General features: G+C 35.0%; 1 protein-coding gene across 8 annotated transcripts in view; it reads left to right on the top strand.

Moving 5' to 3' along the window:
• Positions 1–23,196, top strand: part of CBLB (Cbl proto-oncogene B) — a 217,111-nt gene that overhangs the window by 103,102 nt on the left and 90,813 nt on the right. For all 8 annotated transcript variants that reach the window (XM_025989998.2, XM_025990002.2, XM_025989999.2 and 5 more), the window contains 4 exons: positions 6,333–6,489; positions 15,139–15,260; positions 18,503–18,640; positions 21,744–21,831. In XM_025989998.2, the coding sequence (XP_025845783.1) occupies positions 6,333–6,489; positions 15,139–15,260; positions 18,503–18,640; positions 21,744–21,831 (505 nt within the window). The remainder of the gene's footprint in view (positions 1–6,332; positions 6,490–15,138; positions 15,261–18,502; positions 18,641–21,743; positions 21,832–23,196) is intronic.

Here is a 23,196-nt window from a genome sequence, read left to right as displayed (position 1 = left end):
CAAAGTGACTGGGACAGCCTGGGTGGCTCAGTGGTTTAGCGCTGCCTTCAGCCCAGGGCGTGATCCTGGAGACCTGGGGTCAAGTCCCACCTCGGGCTCCCGGCATGGAGCCTGCTTCTCCCTCTGCCTGTGTCTCTGCCTCTCTCTCTGCGTGTCTCTCATGAATAAATAAAATCTTTAAAAATAAAATAAAAGTGACATTTTATCTCTTTGAGCTAGAATGAATTTTAAACTACTATCATCACCACCCCTACCACCACAGCAACAAAACCAACAACTAACAAATAAACATTGACTTCCTTGTTTATATTATGGCAGATACTACATCTGTTCCCACATTTTCTTCTCTTTTTCATCGTAGAGTTTTTTTTTTCTTTCTTTTCTTTTCTTTTTCTTTTTCTTTCTTTTTTTTATTTATTTATTTATTCATGAGAGACACAGCGTCTGCCTTCAGCCCAGGGTGTGATCCTTCATCGTAGAGTTTTTATGTAAAAAAACTGAGCCACCCAGGTATCCCTTCATCGTAGAGTTTTTATGTAAAAAATTTTAAAGTTTTATATATTCAGTTTAATATTCATACAGAAATGTATACAAATCATAACTGTGAGGTGAATTTTCATGAAATGAACGCACCAATGTAAATACCACCCAAATATATAGCCTATTACCTGTAATAATAAGGAGAACGCTCCTTCCCCCCAACCCCTCAGCAAGTTCCATACAGCTACTTGGTATCCTGACTTCCAGTATCATGGAATCATATACAGTTGAAATCATGCAATTAGTTCTTTAAAAAAAAAAAAAAAACTGGCTCCTTTCATTCTTTATGAAATTCACACATGTTCTTGAATGTGACAGACTGTTCATTCTTCTTGTTCCAAGGTGCAGCTGTACCTGTTAATTCTATTGATGAGGCTCATTGGGTTCTTTCTTCTTTGGATTATTATCAGTAGTGCTATTATGAACTTTTCCTTTTATACTTTTAAAAACCTATTTGTGCATTTCGGTTGGATGTAGATCTAGGAATGGGATTGCTGGCTTTCAGTTTCTGCATAATTTTAGCTTTAATAGCTTTTAGTTTTCTAAAGTGGCTTACCAACTGAATTACCTATGAAAAGTGTCTAAAGGTTCCTGTTGTTCCATATCTTTCCCAGCCCTTTGATATCCTTTGTCTTTTCTTTTTTTTTTTTATTCATAAGCCATACTAGTCAGGTCAAGTGGAATGTCACTGTGTTTTTAACGTACATTTTTTAATGTACATTTCTCTGATGACCAATGAAGCTGAATATATCTTTGTTTACTGAACATTTTGATTTATTTGTGTATGTGAAAATCATTTGCCCAATTTTAAGTAGTTATTATTAATATTTAGATGTGAATCTTTTCTTTATTATATGTTTCTCCTAATGCATGCTTTCTTTTTCGTTTTTCATTTTTCTTTTCATGAACACAGGTTTTAATTTATCTTCCTTTATCCTTTGAACATTTGGGTCCTATTTAAATTTTTTGCCTGCTCCAAAGTAATGAAGATATTATCTAGTTTCTTCTTAAAAAAACCTTTAATCTTAGACCTAAATATGAAAGATAAAATGATAATCTAAAATGAATTTTTATATAATATTAGGTAGGGGTCAAGATTCAGTTTCTTCCATATGTATATCCATTTGACCCAGCAGCATTTATTGAAAACCTCATTCATTCCCCACTGCTGCTAACTGATATTGCATACCCAGCCATGTCTGAGGCAAATACTGTTATAATTTTTGTTTTTAATTGATTCTTTCTATGATTACATAATATATTTTAGTATATTATATATTAGTATACTAACAAACATTAGTATATTTATTTCTAATATACTCTAATGACTTATACAGAAAAAGAAAATAATCACTTAAAGTCCCATCATGATTTAGTTCTTATCAGTTAAACTATGTATTGATCTCTTCAGACATTCTAGATAGTTATTAGCATTCATTCATAAAGGTTATATAATTTCAAAAATGGTATTCCCATTTAAGTGTGTCATGGACACTTTTCTATGACAATATTCTTTTGTACTACTGTTAATTGCTGTTAAAATATTATAGTCTTTGAATGTAGTATGTCCTATTATTACCACTGAACATATTTGTTTATAATTTTTTACTATTATGAACAACACTATATTGAAGAGACTTATGGGTGGATATTTGTGTATTCATTCATTCATTTATTTATTTTTAGTGTAATTTTGTTAGGTGACATCCCTAGAAGTAGGCTTTTGAAGCTTGATGCCAAATTTCCTTCTAGAAGTGCTATATAAATGCTCATTCACACCTGAAGTGTATGACTTTTCAAATGCCCTAGCCTTTGTTGAGATTAACACCTTTGTTATGTGGATTTTTTTTTCATATGAGTTAAAAATTAAACTTGTATCCTTTTATGAACTTGTGGTATCATGAAAATGTTTTGCCTTTCTTTTTTTGGTGACAGTCTCCTAACATTTTTTGTCTTCCATTCCTTTTATTGTTTTTTTTTTTTTTTTTTTTTTTAACTGCAAGGTATTCAAGTTAGAATATGCAATATACTCTTCCACTTTTACAGAAGAAAGAGAAAAGCCTGGAGGATTGGAGTGACTTGTCAGTTGCTGACCTACTGACACCTTTTCAGTTTTGTTTCCCTGTATCTGTTTTTATCTGAAAGTACACTTAGTCTGTTTTCAAGACTTAAAATATAGTTACACTTGGTTTCTTGATAAACATACCAAGACTTATCATCTGATAATAAATAATGTAGCCTTATATTAAGTTCTTATCTCTTCTGACTTTATATGAACAGACTATTAGTCTTTCCATCCTCAAAAGATTCTGTAGGGAGAAAATGATTGGACATAAATTTCTAGGCTCCTTCTCCATGTAACACTTCTTGCTTTCCCTAAACACAGTTTAATTTCATTACACAGATTTTAGTTGTGCACCTTGTTTGTCTTCAGCAAAGAAGAATAAGATACAATTTCTGTTTTCAAGGAGCTTCATCTCATGGGGTTTCCAAGACACAACCATTTTTTTCTATAATAATTTTTGCACATGGCACAACAATTTATTTACAAGTCTTTCCACTTAATTTGATTGTGACTTGATTTATATTTCTATTCTGAATCTACCACGATGTCTGGAATATACAAAGTCTTTCCTAGGCAAATTACTTAACCTCTTTTTAAGCCTCAGTTTTCCCATCTGTATCATGAGGATAAATATATTATCTGCCTCATAGTGTTATTGTGATAGACTCCAGTAAGAGATATAAAATACGTGGTGATTGACAGAGAGGGTAGACTGTCAATCAGTCAGTCAGTAAAGCATACATCAATAAATGGCAGCTTGTACTCCTATTGGAAGTCTGTGTCTGGCTAACCATTGACCTTGTATTCCATTCTTTGTGGATTAACAGCTACTTGTACTTTTTAGTTGATTTTAAATTAACTCAACTTGTAATTAAAGTGACATAATTGTAAGTGGCAAAAAAGGACAAATTAAAGTATTTCTGGTTGGTGAGAGCTTGAAGCTTTTATATTCTGTTCCTTCTCTTTTTCTTCCTCTTTTCTATTCCCAGATCTCTGCCAGCACCATGAAGTTTACAAGGGTTTGTAAAGCAATTTGTCATTAATATTTTCTCTGACTTGCTTCATCTCTAGGGAAAGACAGTAGAAACCACTGCTCTGTGCTGTGGCTACAGTTTAATTAAAGGTGTGAAAAGCCATCCTCTCTGTTTCCCCCTCCCCCCATACACATTAGGAAAGAAGGTGGTGGCAACTCGAAGTCCTCTTTGGAAAGGTTAGATCCTTAGTGCAACAGTCTTAGAACAGTTGTTTTTTAAAGACATCATTGCCTGCTATTTCTGTTCCTCACTCATGAAATTCTCCTCCTCCCCACCATTCTCTATGGTGGATGTTTGGCTCAGGTGATCAAAGCAGAGGTACCTGTTGTACAAATCTTGTATATAGTTAGTTAACCAAATAATGCTCTTTCTTCTTAATCCCCGTTACTACCCTTAATCAAGCTTGTTTGGACCTTAGGTTTATCACAAGTGAACTGTGAGCAAGTGTCATTTATACAAGTACTGTGGAAATGTAGCTGCTCCCAAAGTGGTATGTTAGACTATAATTTTAGAAGTTTGCACATTTTTAAAGAATTTGCTCTGGGAAGTCATTGGGTATTGAAAGGAGTTATGATCTGCAAGCGCCTTAAATTTTGGAATGAAGATAATTTTTTTTATAGTAACAGATACCAAACGTGTCTGGTCAATTGATTTTCTTTTATACTTCATACACAAGACAAGTTTTTCTTAATACTTCCATGTAAAAGTAAAACATACACTATTCTTAAATCAGTAGTTCCTTGTGTAATTTTAAAAAATTTGAATACTATGGTTCACGTCCCTTTTATGTGTTGAATATTTGAACCTTAATTAGGAAAAAAAATGTGCTTCTTAAGCGCTACTTTCACTGTAACTAATGAAACTGGACACAAGTGCATATTTACACTTTGCCATAAATCAATAGCCTTCTAACATTATCAGAAGTTTTCCTGGTTTTCTTAAAACAGCAGAATTTTGTTAACCTTAATCAGAGCCTGACGTGTGTTTCTTCTAAACGGCGTCTGATGTGGTGGCTCTCTTCGGTTCTCTGCGGTTTCCTGTTTTTTTCATACATAGAGAAAAGCCTTTTGATGTATTCAGTCTCATATTTTTCTTTCTTTTAGTGGTATATCAAACCTAAACTTTTTTTTTTTATAAGTACAGCATAGTATCGTAAGCCTGTCCTACCATTCATTTATTCATCTTGCCGCAGACCACTCCTTCTCTGGAATTCCTCCAGGACGTCCTTATATATCCACTCCCACCTCACCCCCATTTTTTTTTTTTTTTTTTAGCATTACATGTCTTATTTGTACCCTGTATGTATGTTCTTCAAGGACAGATGATAGTATCTCGTATTTTCATGATTGTATTTATCCACAGTGCTGTGCCTTAGCAGTTAAGAGATCAGTGACTCTCCAACTGTTGTCCCCAGACCAGCAGCATTAGCATCACTTGGGAACTTGTTAGAACTCTAAGTTCTTTAGCCCCACCTCAGTCTTAATGAATTAGAATATCATGGGTTGTGGATCAGCAATTTTTGTCTTCATGAGCCCTTCAGCCATCCTGATGAATGCTCAAGTCTGACAACCACTGCAACAGATAATTATTGAATGAATATATAATTGTACATTTATGATAATCCTTCACTGGAGGAATTGGACAGGATAGGGCCAATGTAGGCCTTTCTGCCTGAGTCTTTTATTTCTTAAAAGGTGCTAGTAAAGAAAAATGTAAGAGTTAAATATTTATCATCTTAAAAGAGGGTATATATAGCTCTTATGATGCCCTATTATGAAAACTGCAGCTTAATATTTTAAAAACATGAATGATTTCTTCCACCTCTTCAGGAGCAGGCATCTAACATCCCAAAAGGAGGAAAATTAACTAAAGGATGAATAATGAGTGTTACTTATTTTCATGGTGGGGAGGAGGTGGCGAATGTCAGAAACTGGTCAGGTGGGGGACAGACTGGGAGATCTCCCAGGATACCATTTTTTACCCTTCTAAACTTTTAAACTGTGTAAATGCTTTTACTTAATTAAAATTTTGATGCATGATGATATTTAAGAAAAATAAGTAAGTTTTTAATAAATAAGTTTCTATATGCTAACCAGTGTGGTTGATTAAAAATTTTTAAATTTCCTTTTGTATTAATATGAAAGGTTAGATACTGTGCTTTTTTTTATCTGCAGAACACAAGGAAGTAAGAGTTAAATGCCTTCATGACTTTTCACCTGAGCTTTCGCAAAATGGTGGATTTAATTACTCTTTTGGACCTTAAATAAAGAATTCCTACTCTTATATGAGCCCATAGTTTATAGTTGTTTTAAGGAAATAAAGAGGGGGGAAATTTAACTTGATTCAAAGTCTTGTGTATGCAAGAGGTCAGACACACAGGACTTTGACTTACTCCTTTCTTTTGAATGTATTTTTAGAAATATCTTTATAGCCAAGGATTGTTTGAGAGAGAAACTGATTTAGATTTCTGTCACATTCTTAGCAAATGGGAAATAATCCATTTAGCAAAACCCGTTACAGGGGTTCTAAATTATGAACACCTATTTGTCTTATTTTTTTGGTCAACTCTATCATTTAGGACAAATGCAATTAATTAATGTTATGATTGAACTGTGCTGTTTTGGTGGAAGATAGTCTTAAATGACATTTGATTCAATTTCTCCTTTTTTTTTTTTTTTTTCCCCCTTGCACAGAACTATTGTACCATGGAAAGTATTCAGACAGTGCCTTCATGAGGTTCATCAAATTAGCTCTGGCCTGGAAGCAATGGCTCTGAAATCAACAATTGATTTAACTTGTAATGATTACATTTCAGTTTTTGAATTTGATATTTTTACCAGGCTCTTTCAGGTAAGCTTTTTATTTGGGCTTAATCCTCTCCATCTTTCTAATCTTCCCTGTGTGTGCAGGTGATGTGCATATGTTCATTTGTGTGCACATGTATGTATACATCTCTCTCTTTCACACACAAGCATGAGAAATAGTCTCATTTTTGGTAGTCTATAATTTCGAAGTTGGTGATGTAAGTTTTTGGTCATTGCTATAAGTTTAGGGCTTAAGTTTGGAGTATCTGGTGCTATGAGGCTGGTGATTGCTTGTTAGCTTTGAAAACAGTCATGCAAAGGAATTTTTAGAATTTCCTATTTAGTTTCTCACTTTACTTTGTCTTTGTAGCCCAGTAACTGACAATTCAAATTTTATGGGTGGGCGTTTGCTGAGGTTGTATCCCAGCTTCTCCCCTCTACCACCGGCATTCATTTGGTGAGAAAGGAAATAGTAAACTTGGCAATAAATAGTAACTTTATCAGGTTCTGCATAGGAGATTCCAGTGGTTTGCACTGTTTTACTTAGACTTACATTGCTCATTCAACCATATGTTACAAATATTTTTTCATGTCAATAAATCTTTTTCATCAATATAATTATTGATTTTCATTTGCTACATAATATTCCATCAAAATAGTATGTCATTAATTTAACCAATTCCTCATTTGGAAAATTTGGGGGCTTTTTCCCCCATTTTCTCACTAATATGTATGACTGTGATATTATCCTTCTTGTCCTATTTATTTTAATTTTTTAATCTGTCCTTTAAAATTATCTTCGCATAGCTTTTCAGAAACAAGTGTCATTCAGTGATAAAAGCTAGATGCTATCATTTTATTCTTTTGTATATCTTCATGGAATGACCTAAACATGAAAACTTAAAATTTGTGTTTTGAATTTGTCTCCACCACTAAATTGTGTATCATCTATTGCATTCAATTCAAGTAGTCACAAAAATGAAAAAAAAAAATCCCACTCAAAATCTTTATGATTGTAGTAGTTCTATAGTAAGTGAAATAAAATTGATCAGAACACAAGCTTGCTTATATTCTGATGCAATTTTATATTATTTTAGTCTGCAGTAAGATTTACTTTCTTTGAAACATGCTTTCAACAAATGTTAGGGTATAATATTGGTTTGCATGTTTCCCACGTTATAAGAATTTCCCTTTTCTGATTTACGATTCTGTTTGGCACTAGTTTGCAAGGATCTGGTGACTGATTTATGTAAGAAACTAAAATTGTGTGGGATTAACTTTTAAATTATGAAAGGACCTGTTAACAGAAGGCAAATTAACTCTTGTCAACAATACTTATGGAATACATTTTATTTCATTACAACTTTGAATTTATAATTCTACTTAGATGTATAGGATAAGAAATTAGATAAATGATTACAGAAATTGTGCTTTTGCATATTTTCAGTTTATACTAGTTTCATGATTATTCCCTTGGTGTATACAGGCACATCTTGCTGCAGGTTCAGTTCTAGACCTGTACAATAAAGCGAATATCACAAAATAAAGCAAGTCAAAAAATTTTTGTTTTCCTAGTGCATATAAAAGTTTTATTTACACTATACCATAGAATATTACATGTGTAATAACATCATATCTTTAAAAAGCAATGTATTTACCTTAATTAAAAACTACTTAATTTCTATAAAATGCTAACCATCATCTGAGCTTTCAGTGAGTCATAATCTTTTTGCTGGTGGAAGGTCTTTGCCTCAATGTTGATGACTACTGACCACGGTGATGAAAGCTGGGGGGGCTGTGGCAGTTTCTTAAAATAAGACAACAATGAAGTTTGCTGCATTGGTTGATTCTTCTTTCACAAACAATTTCTCTGTAGCACATAGTAGGGTTTGAAAGCATTTTACTTGCAGTAGATCTTCTTTCAAAAACTGGAGTCCATCCTCTCAAGCTTTGCCGCTGCTTTATCAACTGATATTTTAAATCTATTGTTGTTTCAACAATTTTCACAGCATCTTTATCAGGAGTAAATTCTATGTCCAGAAACCATGTTCTTCACTCATTCCTAAAGAGCAGTTCCTCATCCATTAAAGTTGTATCATGAGATTGTGGTCATTCAGTCCCATCTTCAGGCTCCACTTCTAATTCTAGTTCTCTTGCTATTTCCACATCTGCAGTTACTTCCTTCACAGAAATCTTGAACCCCTCAAAGACATCCACGAGGGTTGGAATCAACCCCTTTCAAACTCCTGTGAATGTTGATATTTTGACCTCTTCTGATGAATCACAGATATCCTTAATGGAATCTAGAATAGTGAATCCTTTCCAGAAGGTTTTCAGTCAACTTTGCCCAGATCCTTCAGAGGACTCACTATCTAGGGCAGCTATAGCCTTACAAAATATCTTTTAAATAAGACTTAAGGGCTCCTGAATGGCTCAGTTAGTTGAGCATCCTGCTCCTGGTTTTGGCACAGGTCACGATCTCATGGGTTGTGAGATTGAGCCCCACATTGAGCTCCACACTCAGTGGGGAGTCTGTTTGAGGATCTCTCTCTCTACCCATCTAGGGCTCTCTCTCTTTCTCTCTCATAAATAAAATCTTAAAAAAAAAATTATAGGACTTGAAAGTTGAAATTACTCCCTGACTGTTGTGTTGGCAAGAATGAAAACAACATTAATCTCATTGTACACCTCCATCAGAACCCTTGGATGACCAGATGTATCAACAGTGAGCAGTAATATTTTGAAAGGGAACTTTCTGCCTGGAGAATTATGTTTGAAAGGGGGGCTGAAAATGTTCACTACACCATGTTGTAAACAGGTGTGTTGTGATCCACACATCCATTTCTAGAGCACCAGCAGAGTAGATTTAGTGTAGTTCTTAAGAGCTATAGATTTTCAGAACAGTAAATGAGCATGGACTTCATCTTAAGTCACAAGTTGCATTAGTCCCTATCAAGAGTCAGCCCGTCCTTTGAAGCTTTGAAGCCAGGCACTGGCTTTCCCAACCCCCCCAGCTAAGGAAGTCCTACATGGCATCTTCTTCCACTAGAAGGTCATTTTATCGCCATTGAAATTCTCTTGTTTAGTGTAGCTACCTTCATTAATTGCCTTAGCCAGATCTTCTGGAGAACTTGCTGCAGCTTCTACATCAATCAGCATTTGCTGCTTCACCTGGCAGTTTTATGTTACACAGATGGCTTCTTTCCTTAATCCTCATGAGCCAACCTCTGCTGGCTTCATACTTTTCTTCTGTAGCTTCTTCATCTCTCAGCCTTCCTAAGATCGAAGAGTTAGGGTCTTGCTTTGGACTAGGCTTTGCTTAAGGGGGAAGGTTGTGGCTAGCTTGATCTGTTCTGCAGACCACTAAAACTTTCTCCATATCAACAATAAGGCTGATTTACTTTCTTATCAGTCCTGTGTTCACTAGCGTAGCACTTCTCATTTCCTTCAAGAACTTCTCCTTTGCTTTCACAACTTGGCCATCTGTTTGGTGCAGGAGGCCTAGCTTTCAGCCTGTGCTGTCTTTCAACATACCTTCCGCTTAATAATTTCTAGTTTTTGATTTTAGGGGGAGATAAGTGTGATGTCTTTCTTTCATTTGAACACTTACGGGCCATCATAGTGTTATTAACTGTCCTAATTTCAATATTGTTGTCTCAGGGAAGAGGGAGCCTGAGGAGAGGGAGGGAGATGGCAGAACACCTGGTCAATGAAGTAGTCAGAACACACATTTATGGGTTACATTTGACATCTTATATGAGTATGGTTTGTGATGCCCCTCAAAATTATAGCAGTGGCATCAAAGACCACAGATCACCATAATAAATATGATGATGATTTAAATATCTGAAATATTTTAAGAATTACCAAAATACAGGCCATCTTTTTGGCTCAGGTGATGATCACAGGGTTGCAAAATTGAGCCCCTTTCTCCCCCACATTGGGCTTTGTGCTCCATGGGGTGTCTGCTTGCGCTTCTCTCCCCCTCCCCCTCCTTGCTCTCTCTTTCTGAAATAAATCTTTAAAAAAATTACCAAATAATGACAGAGAGACTTGAAGTGAAAAAATGCTGTTGGAAAAATGGTGCCATGGTAAAATTGTTCAATATAGGGTTGCCACAAACCTTCAATTTGAAAAACAAAACAAAATAAAACCCACCAAAACCAACACAGTATCTGCAAAGTGCAGTAAAGCAAAGCACAATAAAATGAGGTATGCCTGCGCAGCCCATTAGCTTATTTTTTTCAATCATTTTTAAATACATTTTGTAAAAAGACTATGTTACCTAATACTATTTTATAATAGAACCTCTCCTTTCTTTAAAGGTTTCTGATAATTTTACAAATAATTTGTTTCACATAATACAAGGACATTTGAAGTAGTAGAAACCTTGTTTCTTCCCCTTAGGAAGGAAGAGAGAAAAACTATTTTCCTACTTTAAACCTAACTGTTCGTTCTGGGAAAAGTGTTTTTTGTGGGGAGCCTGAATGACTTTTTAGTGTGGATGTTAAATGCTAGAGTGCCTCAGTTACTTATGAAAGGTATGAGGGCACTTTAATGTTGGTTAAACACTTACCTAAGCTATATTTAATGTGTGCACGTATTTTCTTATAAGCTGTTTCACTTTAAAACAGCATAGGTAATCTTAATTTTTTATGTCTTATTTATGCTTGCTGGGATGGGAAAGGAAAAGAATCTTTTTAAGTAGAGGTACCATGAAAAGTTTTAGGTAAAAAAAAAAAAAACAAAATACACCTGTGGACCCAAAATGCCCAGTCCCTTTTTTTTTTTAAAGATTTTATTTATTTATTCATGAGAGACACAGAGAGACAGAGAGGCAGAGACCCAGGCAGAGGGAGAAGCAGGCTCCATGCAGGGAGACCGACGCGGGACTCGATTGTGGGACTCCGAGATCACGCCCTGGGCCATAGGTGGACACTCAAACGCTGAGCCACCCGGGCATCCCTGCCTAGTTCCTTTTAAAACACATAATTACAGAAGTAGCTAAAGAACTCTCATTAGCTCCTATATGCTTCTGTGATTCTTCACTTCTTTTGGTTTCGTTATTCAGATGCTTTAACTAATACACATGTGCCTTAAAATTAGGGCTATGCATAGAAAAGTAGATTTGTTAGCTTCTACTGATCTTTTGTTTTTATACAGCTTTAAAATTGAGGAATAGGTTTTTTGTAAGTTATAATTATGCATTCTGTATGGAAAATGCATTTTGGGATGCCTGGGTGGCTCGATGGTTGAGCACCTGCCCTTGGCTCAGAGCATGATCCTGGAGACCTGGGATTGAGTCCCACGCTGGGCTCCCTGCATGGAGCCTGCTTCTCCCTCTGCCTGTGTCTCAGCCTCTCTCTCTCTCTCTGTGTCTCTCATGAATAAAAAAATAAAATCTTAAAAATAATAGAAGAGGCTACTTAAAAAATATATATGTTTTGTTCATGTAAGTAACCACATGAACGTATATTCTTCTGTAGTCACAGTGGTGGTGGTGATTTGGCAGTGAATTCTGATATCTCTAAATTGTTGAGAGTGTGAGGTATTTAGCAGGATGGGATCTGAAAGGAGCTAAGGTAAGTGTTCAAGATTGGGACCAGACACAGAGAACCAGACACAGAGAACTAGCATAAAAGATTTCAAGAAGTTGTCAATGGAGACAGGAGATGAGGTTGAGAATTGTCTAGGAAATGAAAGAAGAAGGGAAGAATGTAAAGCTGGCTTCCTAGTTACGTTCTTTTCCTCTCTTCCCTTATCCTCAAATTCTTCCACAACTGGAACAATGCCAGGAAGTCATTGGAACAATCTTGTGGAGCTACCTTCCTCATTTCTTCTTTCTTCTGCCTTTAATTTTGTCTTTCTCCTCTCTGAGTATTTCAGAGATGCTGGGATTGGCAGGTGCAAACGTCCTGGAATGGAAATAGGGATTTTGCTTCCCTCTTCCGTCTCCCTGGGGCTACTGCTCCCCTTCTCCTTCCATTTCCCCACTACTAGAGAAGATTGGGTTGCCAAGAAATGGGGCAATAAATTTGAGGGGTGGCATGATAAGGAATGTGTGAGTTGGGGGAATATATTCATGACTATGGAATATATAGCATCAGTGGAATAGGGAACAAAAGAGGAAAGCCATCTGTCATAGCAGACCAGTCCCCATCCAGGCCCCTCTTCTAACAGAAGTTAGAAGTCAGGGACCGCCCCGGTGGCTCAGCAGTCTAGCGCCGCCTTCAGCCCAGGGTGTGATCCTGGAGACCTGGGATCGAGTCCCATGTCGGGCTCCTTGCATTGGAGCCTGCTTCTCCCTCTACCTGTGTCCGTCTCTCTGTCTCTGTCTCTCTCATGAATAAATAAATAAAATCTTAAAAAAAGAAAAAAAAAGAAGTTAGAAGTCAGGAAAAGGCTATTCTTGAAAATAGTAGTATTTTGGAAGAATGGAGGGAATAGCTTCCTTAATTCATTCAATTAGTTTCTGTAGTCATTTAAGAATCTCTAAGTAATTTTGTGTTGGTGAGTATGAAAACATTTCTCTTAATCTAAACAAATTGCAAAAATAATTCTTATTCTCCAGAGCATTTTATGTTGTCTTCTTTAGGCCACTTGTTAGCAAAATACTTAAAAAAAAACAAGCAAACAAACAAAAAAAACGGAACTACCATGTGTTTCTGACTGTGGGTTGCATTCACAAGGAAGGCAGTACACAGACTCTTTCTATTACAAAAATATTTTTGTAGTTAGAAGCTGGCCCTCTGGATTATGTACTAAGAAATGGTTGCTTAATACTGTAGCAGTTGGCTCAAAACTCCAATTTCATTTTTTTTTCACTTGTATTCTGATCTGCATATTGGCTGTCCGTAAAGTTCAGCATCTTTTTTTAACAACTCTTCCATTAATTTTTGTAGACTTTAATGGAAGTGACCCAAATATTTTATATTCTTTCCATCCTTGTCCTTTGCAGATGGGGAAGTAGAACAAAACAAAACCCAGTGCCTAGACTAGCTGTTATTTCTCAGTTTTTTTTTTTTTTTTGAAAAACATGTGCTGATATTCTTCCAAGTATTGTTTGTGTAATTTTTAGTCATGATTTTAGAAGAAAATTAGAAACATGTTTTTCCCCCCCAACTGCATAGATAGGACCTCTCCTAGTAGTGTTCTCCAGGGCTCCTTTTTGCCCAATTAGATATTTTAGTGTGATGGGGGAATGCCCCAATGATTTTTCTTGTTATGTCAGAAAAGGTTAAAGAACTCTTCATTTCTAAATCATTCTTTCCCTTGTTATCCTCATCTCAAGAGATACCATCCACCCTGTAAATCTGAAAGTTTCTTAACAATAATGAGGAACAAGTCTCAAAACAAAAGCAGGAGCCCCTCTACCAATGATTATGTCTAGGATGCCCATCTCAACAACTTTCACTTGGCAACATAAAATACCTTTCTCTCCTTTTCTGTAGAAGATATGAGTTAATAATCTGGCACATCAGATAGAGTATGATGCCAAGTCCGTGGAATAAATGGAGCTTCAGCCTTAAAAATATGGCAGAGATGATTCATTCACACCCTCAAGCAAAATTGTCTATCACTGTCTTTTTTTCTCTTGCCATGGTAACTTGAGGGCTAACTAATCACATGAAAGAATGGTACAAACTCTTGTGTGTTCATTTATGTATTTTCATGAAAGATTTTTAATTTACTACTACATCATAAATCCTCTGTAATTGTACAACAATTAGCCAAATCTGAATACAGTGTATGTCACCATGGAAAGAATGGTTGGTTGGGAGTCAAGACCTTTCATGGAAAGAGCGGTAGGTTGGGAGTCAAGACTTTTCAGACAAGTCATTGTTAGAGGAGCTTCACGACAGTTATGCCTTCCTGATCACTGTATGCTGATACCACATGATGCTGGTATCCCTTTAGTGAGCAAGACAGGCATGTTCCTTAATCTCATGTAGCTTTTGGTTAATATATCACCTTTGCCAAATCACTTATATTCTATGGTATGGCTTCTTATTCCAGAAAATTAGATACCTTAAAGGTATAGCTTTGAACAGAAACAGACCAAGGGAGATAAGGAATGTGATGAGAACTAATAGTATTAAGTAGAGTGGTCCAAGAAGGCTTCATTGAGGAAGTGACACTGGAGAGGAATTGCCTAGATATTTGGAGAACAAATTCTGGTAGAGGAATCCGCAAATATAAAACTTCAGGGGGAAGAGTACCTTTGTGTTGAAGCCAACTACAGAGAAGAAGCCAGGGTGCCTGGAGAGGAGGCTGGAAGTGCAAAAGTCACAGCAGATGGAGAGGAAAGGGAACTAGACATCAACCCTAAAGTCCTAGACCTTTTATAAGGACTTTGGCTTTTACTCAAAGTTAGAGAGTTTTGAACAAAAAAGTGATGTATGTATCAAAATGATCACAAATGCCGTATTGGGAATAGAATTTGTGAAGAAAGTATGTAGTTTTTCTTTTTTTTTCTTTATATTCTATCCTGTTTTCTGCCTAAAATTTCTCAAAAAGAGAATAAGGTATGGCATGTTTGCTGTTAGGTGATAAAAGTTGACCCAAGCCACATAAGCTCATATTCACTTAAAAAAAATCCGAGAGTTTCAGTAACTATATATTAAATGATGGGTTGGTATATAATTGGTAGTTGATATTACCTAGATAACACCTTTTCATTTATTCATATTTTTAGCCTTGGGGCTCTATTTTACGGAATTGGAATTTCTTAGCTGTAACACATCCAGGTTACATGGCATTTCTCACATACGATGAAGTTAAAGCACGACTGCAGAAATACAGCACCAAACCTGGAAGGTAAGCCTTTTCAGCAGTAATATTATGTGGTATATCTAATGATGAAAAGTGCTCTCTTGTCCATTTAAGTAAATCAGTAACACCCGTGGCTGGAGGAGGCGTGGGGAGGGGGGGTTGTTGGGGAGGAAATGCTAATAGACCACAATGGTACTTCTTAATTGAATCCTTTATATTGATTCATTGTATTTATACTGTGTTCATAAAGTGAAAGAGTATATGGTACCATGTAATTTGATAAACTTAGAAATGTATTAAGTCTCAGAGCTCTGATTTTCAAATTGGAGTATTAGCATTGTCTGTTTTCATGACACCTGGGTTTGTGTATAAAATTGTAAGTGTATATTGAATACTTGAATATTGTGCTAAAGACAAAATAAATCCGTTTCATGTTCATTATTTTAGGGTATTTTTCAAAATATTCAATTTGGTTCTATGCTAAACATAATTACATATAATACATAAAAACAAATATAAGTACATAAAAGGATACATATATGTACATGATAAACATGCATAAGTATCTAAACATATATAAACCCATTCCAACCAATTTCGTGTTCTTAAAAATTCTTTTCATACTATGTTATTCTTTGTAGTTTCAGAATTCTTGTTTTGTTTTTCCAGATGATGAAACTAGGTGAAACTCACAGAAGTTGGCTGTTTGGTCAGCCCCTGTGGCTTTGAAATTGTACCTTATTAATGACAAATCTGGATCAGAAAATCTCTTTCCTGGTTCATGCATTTACCCCATGTGCCATTTAGAAATGCATTAGTTACATGGTAGGTGTTTGTGCTTTGTCAAGCAGTGTGCTGAGTATGGCAGCAATGACAATGGAGACCTGTCCTCACACGTTGACATTTTAGTAGGAGATAACAATCCAACATCCATGAGAACACTGGATGAATGTGGGAATGAGTTTGGCTGTTTTTTTTTTAATGGTTACACTTTTCTTTTAATGCCATTTTTAAAATCTGATTTGTAGTGCAAATGGTGTTTGTCCTTTAACAAAGTAGTTTCTAGTACAAGCCAATACTGTCAATTCCTTTTCCTCTGCCATAATTAAAATTCCCATCTTTTTTGTTTTTAAGAATTTATATGGTATATAAAAAAAAGGTAGTGGGTACAGAGAACAGTTTGGCTCCTGTTGAATGAAGTCTTCCATTTAGATTAGGGAGAGTTGGTTCTCATTGAGATGCTGACAGTGGCTTAGATGAGTCATTCTCTTTTGGTCAAGCATCCCTCCTAACCAGATTTTTCCATAACGTCTACTCTATAGATTGGTATCAAAGTATCTTTTTGTTCTTGGAGTATTATTTGAAAGATGTGCTATGTTTGGAATTACACAATCATACAAATTTAACACAGAATTTATTTGGGAAATTAAGAAACCCAAGTCCCTTTTGTATTCTTTTATTCAAGATCATGGAGATAAATAATGTTGGGAGAGAACACTGTTGGGAGCAAAAGCCAGGCCTCATCACTATTGGACTAGTTCTCTTAAGAAAAAGCCAGTGTCCTCCAAAAGGACGTCTTCCTTTTCTTCCTAACTTGCCGTGTAACGGTTTATTCTACTAAGTTTTAGGCAACGATGAAGTGGTCAGTCTGTGGTACAGTTATGTGTGAAGTGTGATGTGGTATTTGAAATGTAAACCTAAGAAAAACTCGGCAAACAGATCAAACAATTTTGATTAATACTTGTTTTGCAAAATACCTGTTTGTTCTCTTTTGGAAAGTGTTTCTTTTCTTTAGCTTCATGGTACAGAAAACAGTAGGACATTCCAAGGACATTGGAGTCTCTCAGGTTGCTTTTTGGGGGGATCCAACTGACAGTCTGTGTGGAACGGTTTTGCCTGTAATTGTGATTTAAGGGTTCCATTAATTGGCAGGTCCGTATTCTGTTTCCAGGCTCTCTAGGAGAATACGCTTTTGGGCTTTCTTCAAAAGTCCTTTCCAAAGATTCCAAACAAGTGTGAAGTTCTCAGTATTTAAAAGTCACAACTTCTTTCTTTCTTTAAGAACCCAATTTTTGGAGCACCTGGGTGGCCCAGTGGTTGAGCGTCTGCCTTCAGCTCACGTCATGACCCCGGGGTCCTGGGATCAAGTCCTGCATCAGGCTTCCTGCATGGAGCCTGCTTCTCCCTGTGCCTGTGTCTCTGCCTCCCTCTCTCTCTGTATCTCTAATGAATAAATAAACTCTTTAAAAAAACCCCACAAAACCGATTTTCTTGGTGAAAGATGAAATCACCTTGCAGTATTAAATATACAATTAAATTGAATGACTATATAGCCATTATATATGTTAATTTATCCTGTAAAGTTATTTTTATAGTACTTGGTTCATCAGTAACTAATGTACATTAAGAAATATGAATTTCTGTCACGTATGTATAGCAATCAGGGTACTCAAATACAACCAACAGATTGTTGACCTACTTTTGAGCTGCTTAAGGGGTTCTAAAATCCAGATCTGGTTGTCATGATGGCAAGACTGAGTGCAGTACACTTAAATAAAGATAAATGATCTAAAATGAAATAAGCAGACAGCTGTATTAATAAATAAATAACAATGAATTTAAAACCAAGTCAACGTTTCCTTGTCAGTGTCATTAATTTGATTTATATTTTTGAACTATTTTAACTTCCTACTGTAGGACATTGAACTGGACAGGGTTGGGTGGCAGCCATGAGCTTAATCTAGTTTGCCTTCTCGTTAGTATAGTTCAGCTCTTTTGATCTTTCATTTAAAGATGAATGGCTGGAACACTTAAAAGAAAAAAATACTATTTTTAAACAAGTCATTCACTAAAAATGCACAATTTTAAAATGACAATGTAACATATTGAATTCCATGGTAGAAACGGACTCAGTTTCTGTCTGAGGTGAACAAATTAAATTTTTACTTTACTTCCCAAAAATGATTTCTGTCCCGGCTGTTTCATACCATCACACTTTCATACAGAGCACCTGCTGATGGGGATGGCAGTGGATTTTTTGATATTGAAGTGCATCAACTTCAATTCTTTAGTCTTGTAGCCCTGGAAGTATTTAAATGGAATTATTGTCAGTGCTGCTTTTACAGATCAATGAACAGAGAAGGACAACGGTGTAAAAATAAGATAGAGCCTTATTTCAGATATTCTAAATGATTCCGTTTATTTCTTGACTTTAAAAAAAGTCTAACAGATGGTTTAGTAGTTAACATACACTTTGTGACTAAACATAATTTTCTCATGCTTTACAGCTACATTTTCCGATTAAGCTGCACCAGATTGGGACAGTGGGCCATCGGCTATGTGACAGGGGATGGCAATATCTTACAGACCATACCACATAACAAGCCCTTGTTTCAAGCCCTGATTGATGGCAGCAGGGAAGGATTGTGAGTATGAGAAATGGGAGTCAGGGTGCTTATTATTCACCAATTTGAAAGATAGACACTGCTTTGCGATGGAGAGAAAAGATAGTAAGGCTGATGATCTGGCAGTTTTGGTTTTTTTTTCTTATTTCAAGACTCAGAAATGGAGTGCTCCTTAGTTTTTATCGTTCATCTCTTAAAATAGTGATTTTAAGGTAACTGATTTGAATTAAATTGTATATGACAGCCAGTCAATTCCAGCATCAGATTAGAACACGAGTTTGTATCTTTTATGGGAGAAAAAAAAGGTACTGAAAAGTAGTTTCAAATAGATGAAAAAGCTTATTAAGAAGATAATTCTTTAAAATCACAGACTTCGGTTGCTTCGTGTAACCCTCCTTTTTATTTGACTAGATTTTCCTTTATTTTCTTACCCTTTTCTTACCCCTTCCCTTCCTTTTCTCTTTGTATCTTTCTTCTTTTGGTCACACTGATATCCAATCCCTATTCCAGAATTATCTGTTATTAGCTGTATTCTGTTTAACTTAAGCTATGCATTTTTAAAATTTTAAAAATAGGTAAGTTCTCCTTTGTCTTTCAGAGTAAGAAGGACTTTTTTTCTTCCACACAGTTTAAACAATCTGATAGGTGCCTTCCTGGTAAATATCTCTCATTTGTTTTAGTCATGTGCCATTCCCTTCATCTTTTTGTTCTGTTTCTTGTTCTATTGTCATATCATCAAGCTTACTTTTCTTGCTCTTTGCCCTTACTGAGTGACTTAGAGACAGACGGCTGTTCCCTTATTTGCTGCAGCACAGATGGTGATAGAAACCTAGCAGGAGAAAGTCCACAAGAGTTAGCAAAGAGAAGAAAAATTACACCTTTTCTAAAATAATTGCAAAAAAGAAAATAAAAGTGATAGGATATATATGAAGAAAAATGCATTTCTTATAAGTTGGGAGCTTTCTAGAAATAGTTACATAAAAATTGTGCGGCAAACTGGTAACAAGTATGTATATCTGTTTCTTTAACTTATCATAAATTTGGTCTCCTCAGTTATTTATACCTTACTTATAATGCATCTAAAGATTCATCTATGTAGCTTTTGATTCACTGTGATTACAGGATTTTGTTTTTAATCAAATGTGATGTAAGGTTTTACTTTATAAATAGAGGTTACAAGTGGGTAAATTTGTACATGTGGTCATTTTGATACAGTTTATTTATATGTTTATAATGCCTTCCATCTATTCTTAAAAAGCTAATAAAATATTATTGTAATCAGTAGTTTGGCCTCTGAACTCCTATGCAAATCAGCTGTTAATATTTACATACACACACCCCTTCAGAGGCAATTAATTAGTTGAACTTGAACTTCAGTGATAGATTACATTAAAATAGGTCGGATTAACATTTTAATCTTATTTAAATCTTATTTAATCTTATTTTTAGATTATATTAAAATAGATATTATTACTGTAGACAGGGTTCCCCCCCCCCAATATCAGTAAAATGCAGGATATTATCTGGCCCGTCTATCATCAGAGTCAGCTGTCTTTTCCTTATAGTTAATGCAATATATTATGACATAGGTAATAAAGAAGTTTACTTCCATAACCAGCTGAGATTCTTTATTCCTTCCCTACTTTAGAGAGGGACTTATCAGTAGCATCCTGGTTTACTGAGGAGGACAGTAATCACTGAATTTCCCCTTGCACATTAGATAGACCCTTTTAACCTTTCCTCTACCAACCTTATTATCGTTTTTATAATATTTCAGTTTTGAATTCTTCATAGAATTTCTCTATGTTAAGCATGTGATGAACAAAAATGTTATATAATAACTTAAAAACTGGCCATTATTTAGGATATAAAAGGAAAGTTACTTATCAACTCTCACTTATCACTCTTCAATTAATATTTGTAGAACTTTACCCCTGTGAGAACACTCTAAATTTGTCATTTCAGATGTGGTCAACCCTTTCCTAAATTGTAAACAAGAAAAACAAACAAATAGAAATCTCACTGATCTACTGATTTGTTCCTTACCCCATGAGAATTGTCTGTCCTCTAGGTTCATTTTTATTCTGTGTTACTAGGAAAATTTGAACATTCATGAAAATATTTATAGACTATGTAAGGATAAATATTTTTTGTTACTTCACAGAACACTTCTAGTATAGTTTTGCCCCTTAAAATAATGATCACAGTAGCATTCTATTCTGAGTTTTTCATTCAAACTATCTAGAACAGAGAGCTACCAAACAAAACTAACTGTATAACTTAATCGGTCAACATAATGTAGTAGTAATATTATCATTTTTTCAAAATCTAAAGCAGGTATTTACCAACAGAATAAACTTCATTTTTAAATGAATGTCTGAATGAATAAAAGCTTTTAACAAGATGGTCTCCTTACTGTAACTTTGAGTTCTTATTTTAATTCTAACAGTGGAATGTCAGATTTATAAATGATTTTGTGTGTGTAGTTTTATTTGAAGTAAATGAAACATATAATTGTAGCATTTTCTGATTTCTTTAAACATGTGTATGTACATGTCTGACTGTGTATGTGTAGACTTGTGTGTTTGTGTGGGTGAATGGAGGGTGAGATGAGAAGACAGGATGGGAAGCTGGAAAACAGGAACACTGTGGAGGTGTCTACACAACTTTTGTAGGAAATTTGTGGGCTTTCATTTCGTTTTTCTCTTGTGTTATTAAGCATGGAAAATAATGCACCTAACAGTAACTGTGCTTCACATGAAAGACACAACCATTGCAAGTAGGTGTACATTCAAGGTATTTTGGAATAGAGCATAAATGACAAGAAAAATTTTTAACTTACCTAAAGGACATACAGATAAAGGTATTTAACTAGACATAGTTGCTTAGTGGCCAAGTCCATATTCATTATGTATTTCTCATATGAAAATGATTTCTAAATTTTTAAATGTCTTGAAAGTGACTTATAATATTATGGAAACAGTGGCCACACAAGTTCTCACAAGTTCTTGATATGTTACATTAAAAGGAAACTTTTAGAAATATAGAAAATAGAAAATCTGATTAATATGAAATGCACTTAAAAATTGTTTTTATGGTAATAAAGTTTCTGTTTATAATCCAGCTATCTTTATCCTGATGGGAGGAGTTATAATCCTGATTTAACTGGATTATGTGAACCCACACCACATGACCATATAAAAGTTACGCAGGTAAGGACAATTTCTGGTAACATATTTATAATTGTTAAGTATCTAATGCTTTTGAAATAAAAAGCTTCCTCTTATAGTGTAGCTAAAAATCTTAGTACAGATATTTTTTGCAAAAGATACTTTGAGGAATTCTAAAAGTGTTTGAGAAAAATACATTACTTTCTCCATTTTTTGGATAAAAATTTCTGTTAACATTCTTGCTTCCAATATAATATTGGCATTTATGCAGATATATAGATAAATCCATAGGTAAGTATATAGATACAAAGAGAGACCATAGGTTTAGAAAATTCCAAAGAAGATTAGAATAATGATATGCATTAGCTTTTAGAGTCAAATGAGTACTTGAAGCTTATTGAAAATAATAAATATATTCTTATAAATCCATTGTTGGCAGCCTCATAGATTGAATGGGAGTGTAAATTGGTAAGCCTTTCTTGAGGGTGATATTCAGTAATTATCCAAATCCAAATAAAAACATTTTTGACTCTGCTTTCTGTATATACCCCTCACATAGATGCAGAAAGATCTGTACATTGGGGTATTCACTTTAGAATTTTTTCTAACATGAAAAGTTAGAAACTATTTAATCATAGGTTAAATAGTGCATTCATATTGCATTATATCGTAGAATCATTAAGAGGAAGAAGGTAGCTCCACATACTCATATGGGAACTTCGGCATCTTTATTACATAGAAAAGTTCCATTACTGAAAGCTCAATTATGTAACATTTCATTTTGTAAAGTTATATTACATAAGTTCAATTTCTGGAAAGAAAGAAAGGAAGAAAGAAATTACCATATATGAACATATGAATATACTTTTTAAAAATAAGAAATACCAAACTGGTAATAGCACTTCATTAAGGAGGTAGGAGGGTTTGGGGAGATAGGAAGAAGATGAAGGGGATCCCTGGGTGGTGCAGCGGTTTAGTGCCTGCCTTTGGCCCAGGGCGCGATCCTGGAGATCCGGGATCGAATCCCACATCGGGCTCCCGGTGTATGGAGCCTGCTTCTCCCTCTGCCTATGTCTCTGCCTCTCTCTCTCTCTCTGTGTGCCTATCATAAATTTAAAAAAAATTTTGAAAAAAAAAAGGAAGAAGATGAAAGGGAGAACCTGAGTATTTTATTTTACATAGAGTCTAGTTTTAAAGTATTTTATAATTTATATATTTTTGTGTTTTGTATCACAAATAAAAATCTAATAAAAAACAGAAATTATAGATTTTGGGGAAGACAAGAGGTAATTTTAAATTTTATTTTGATTTCTCCAGATTTAGTGGTCTTGGTATTGTGTGAAGCATATTTTTTGACATATGTACAGTTGATGGACAGTTTTTAAAGTATACCATATAATTGACATC

Source organism: Vulpes vulpes, chromosome 1 (assembly GCF_048418805.1).
Source record: "Vulpes vulpes isolate BD-2025 chromosome 1, VulVul3, whole genome shotgun sequence".
Taxonomy (NCBI): domain Eukaryota; kingdom Metazoa; phylum Chordata; class Mammalia; order Carnivora; family Canidae; genus Vulpes; species Vulpes vulpes.
This window is presented reverse-complemented; position numbering and strand designations above follow the sequence as displayed.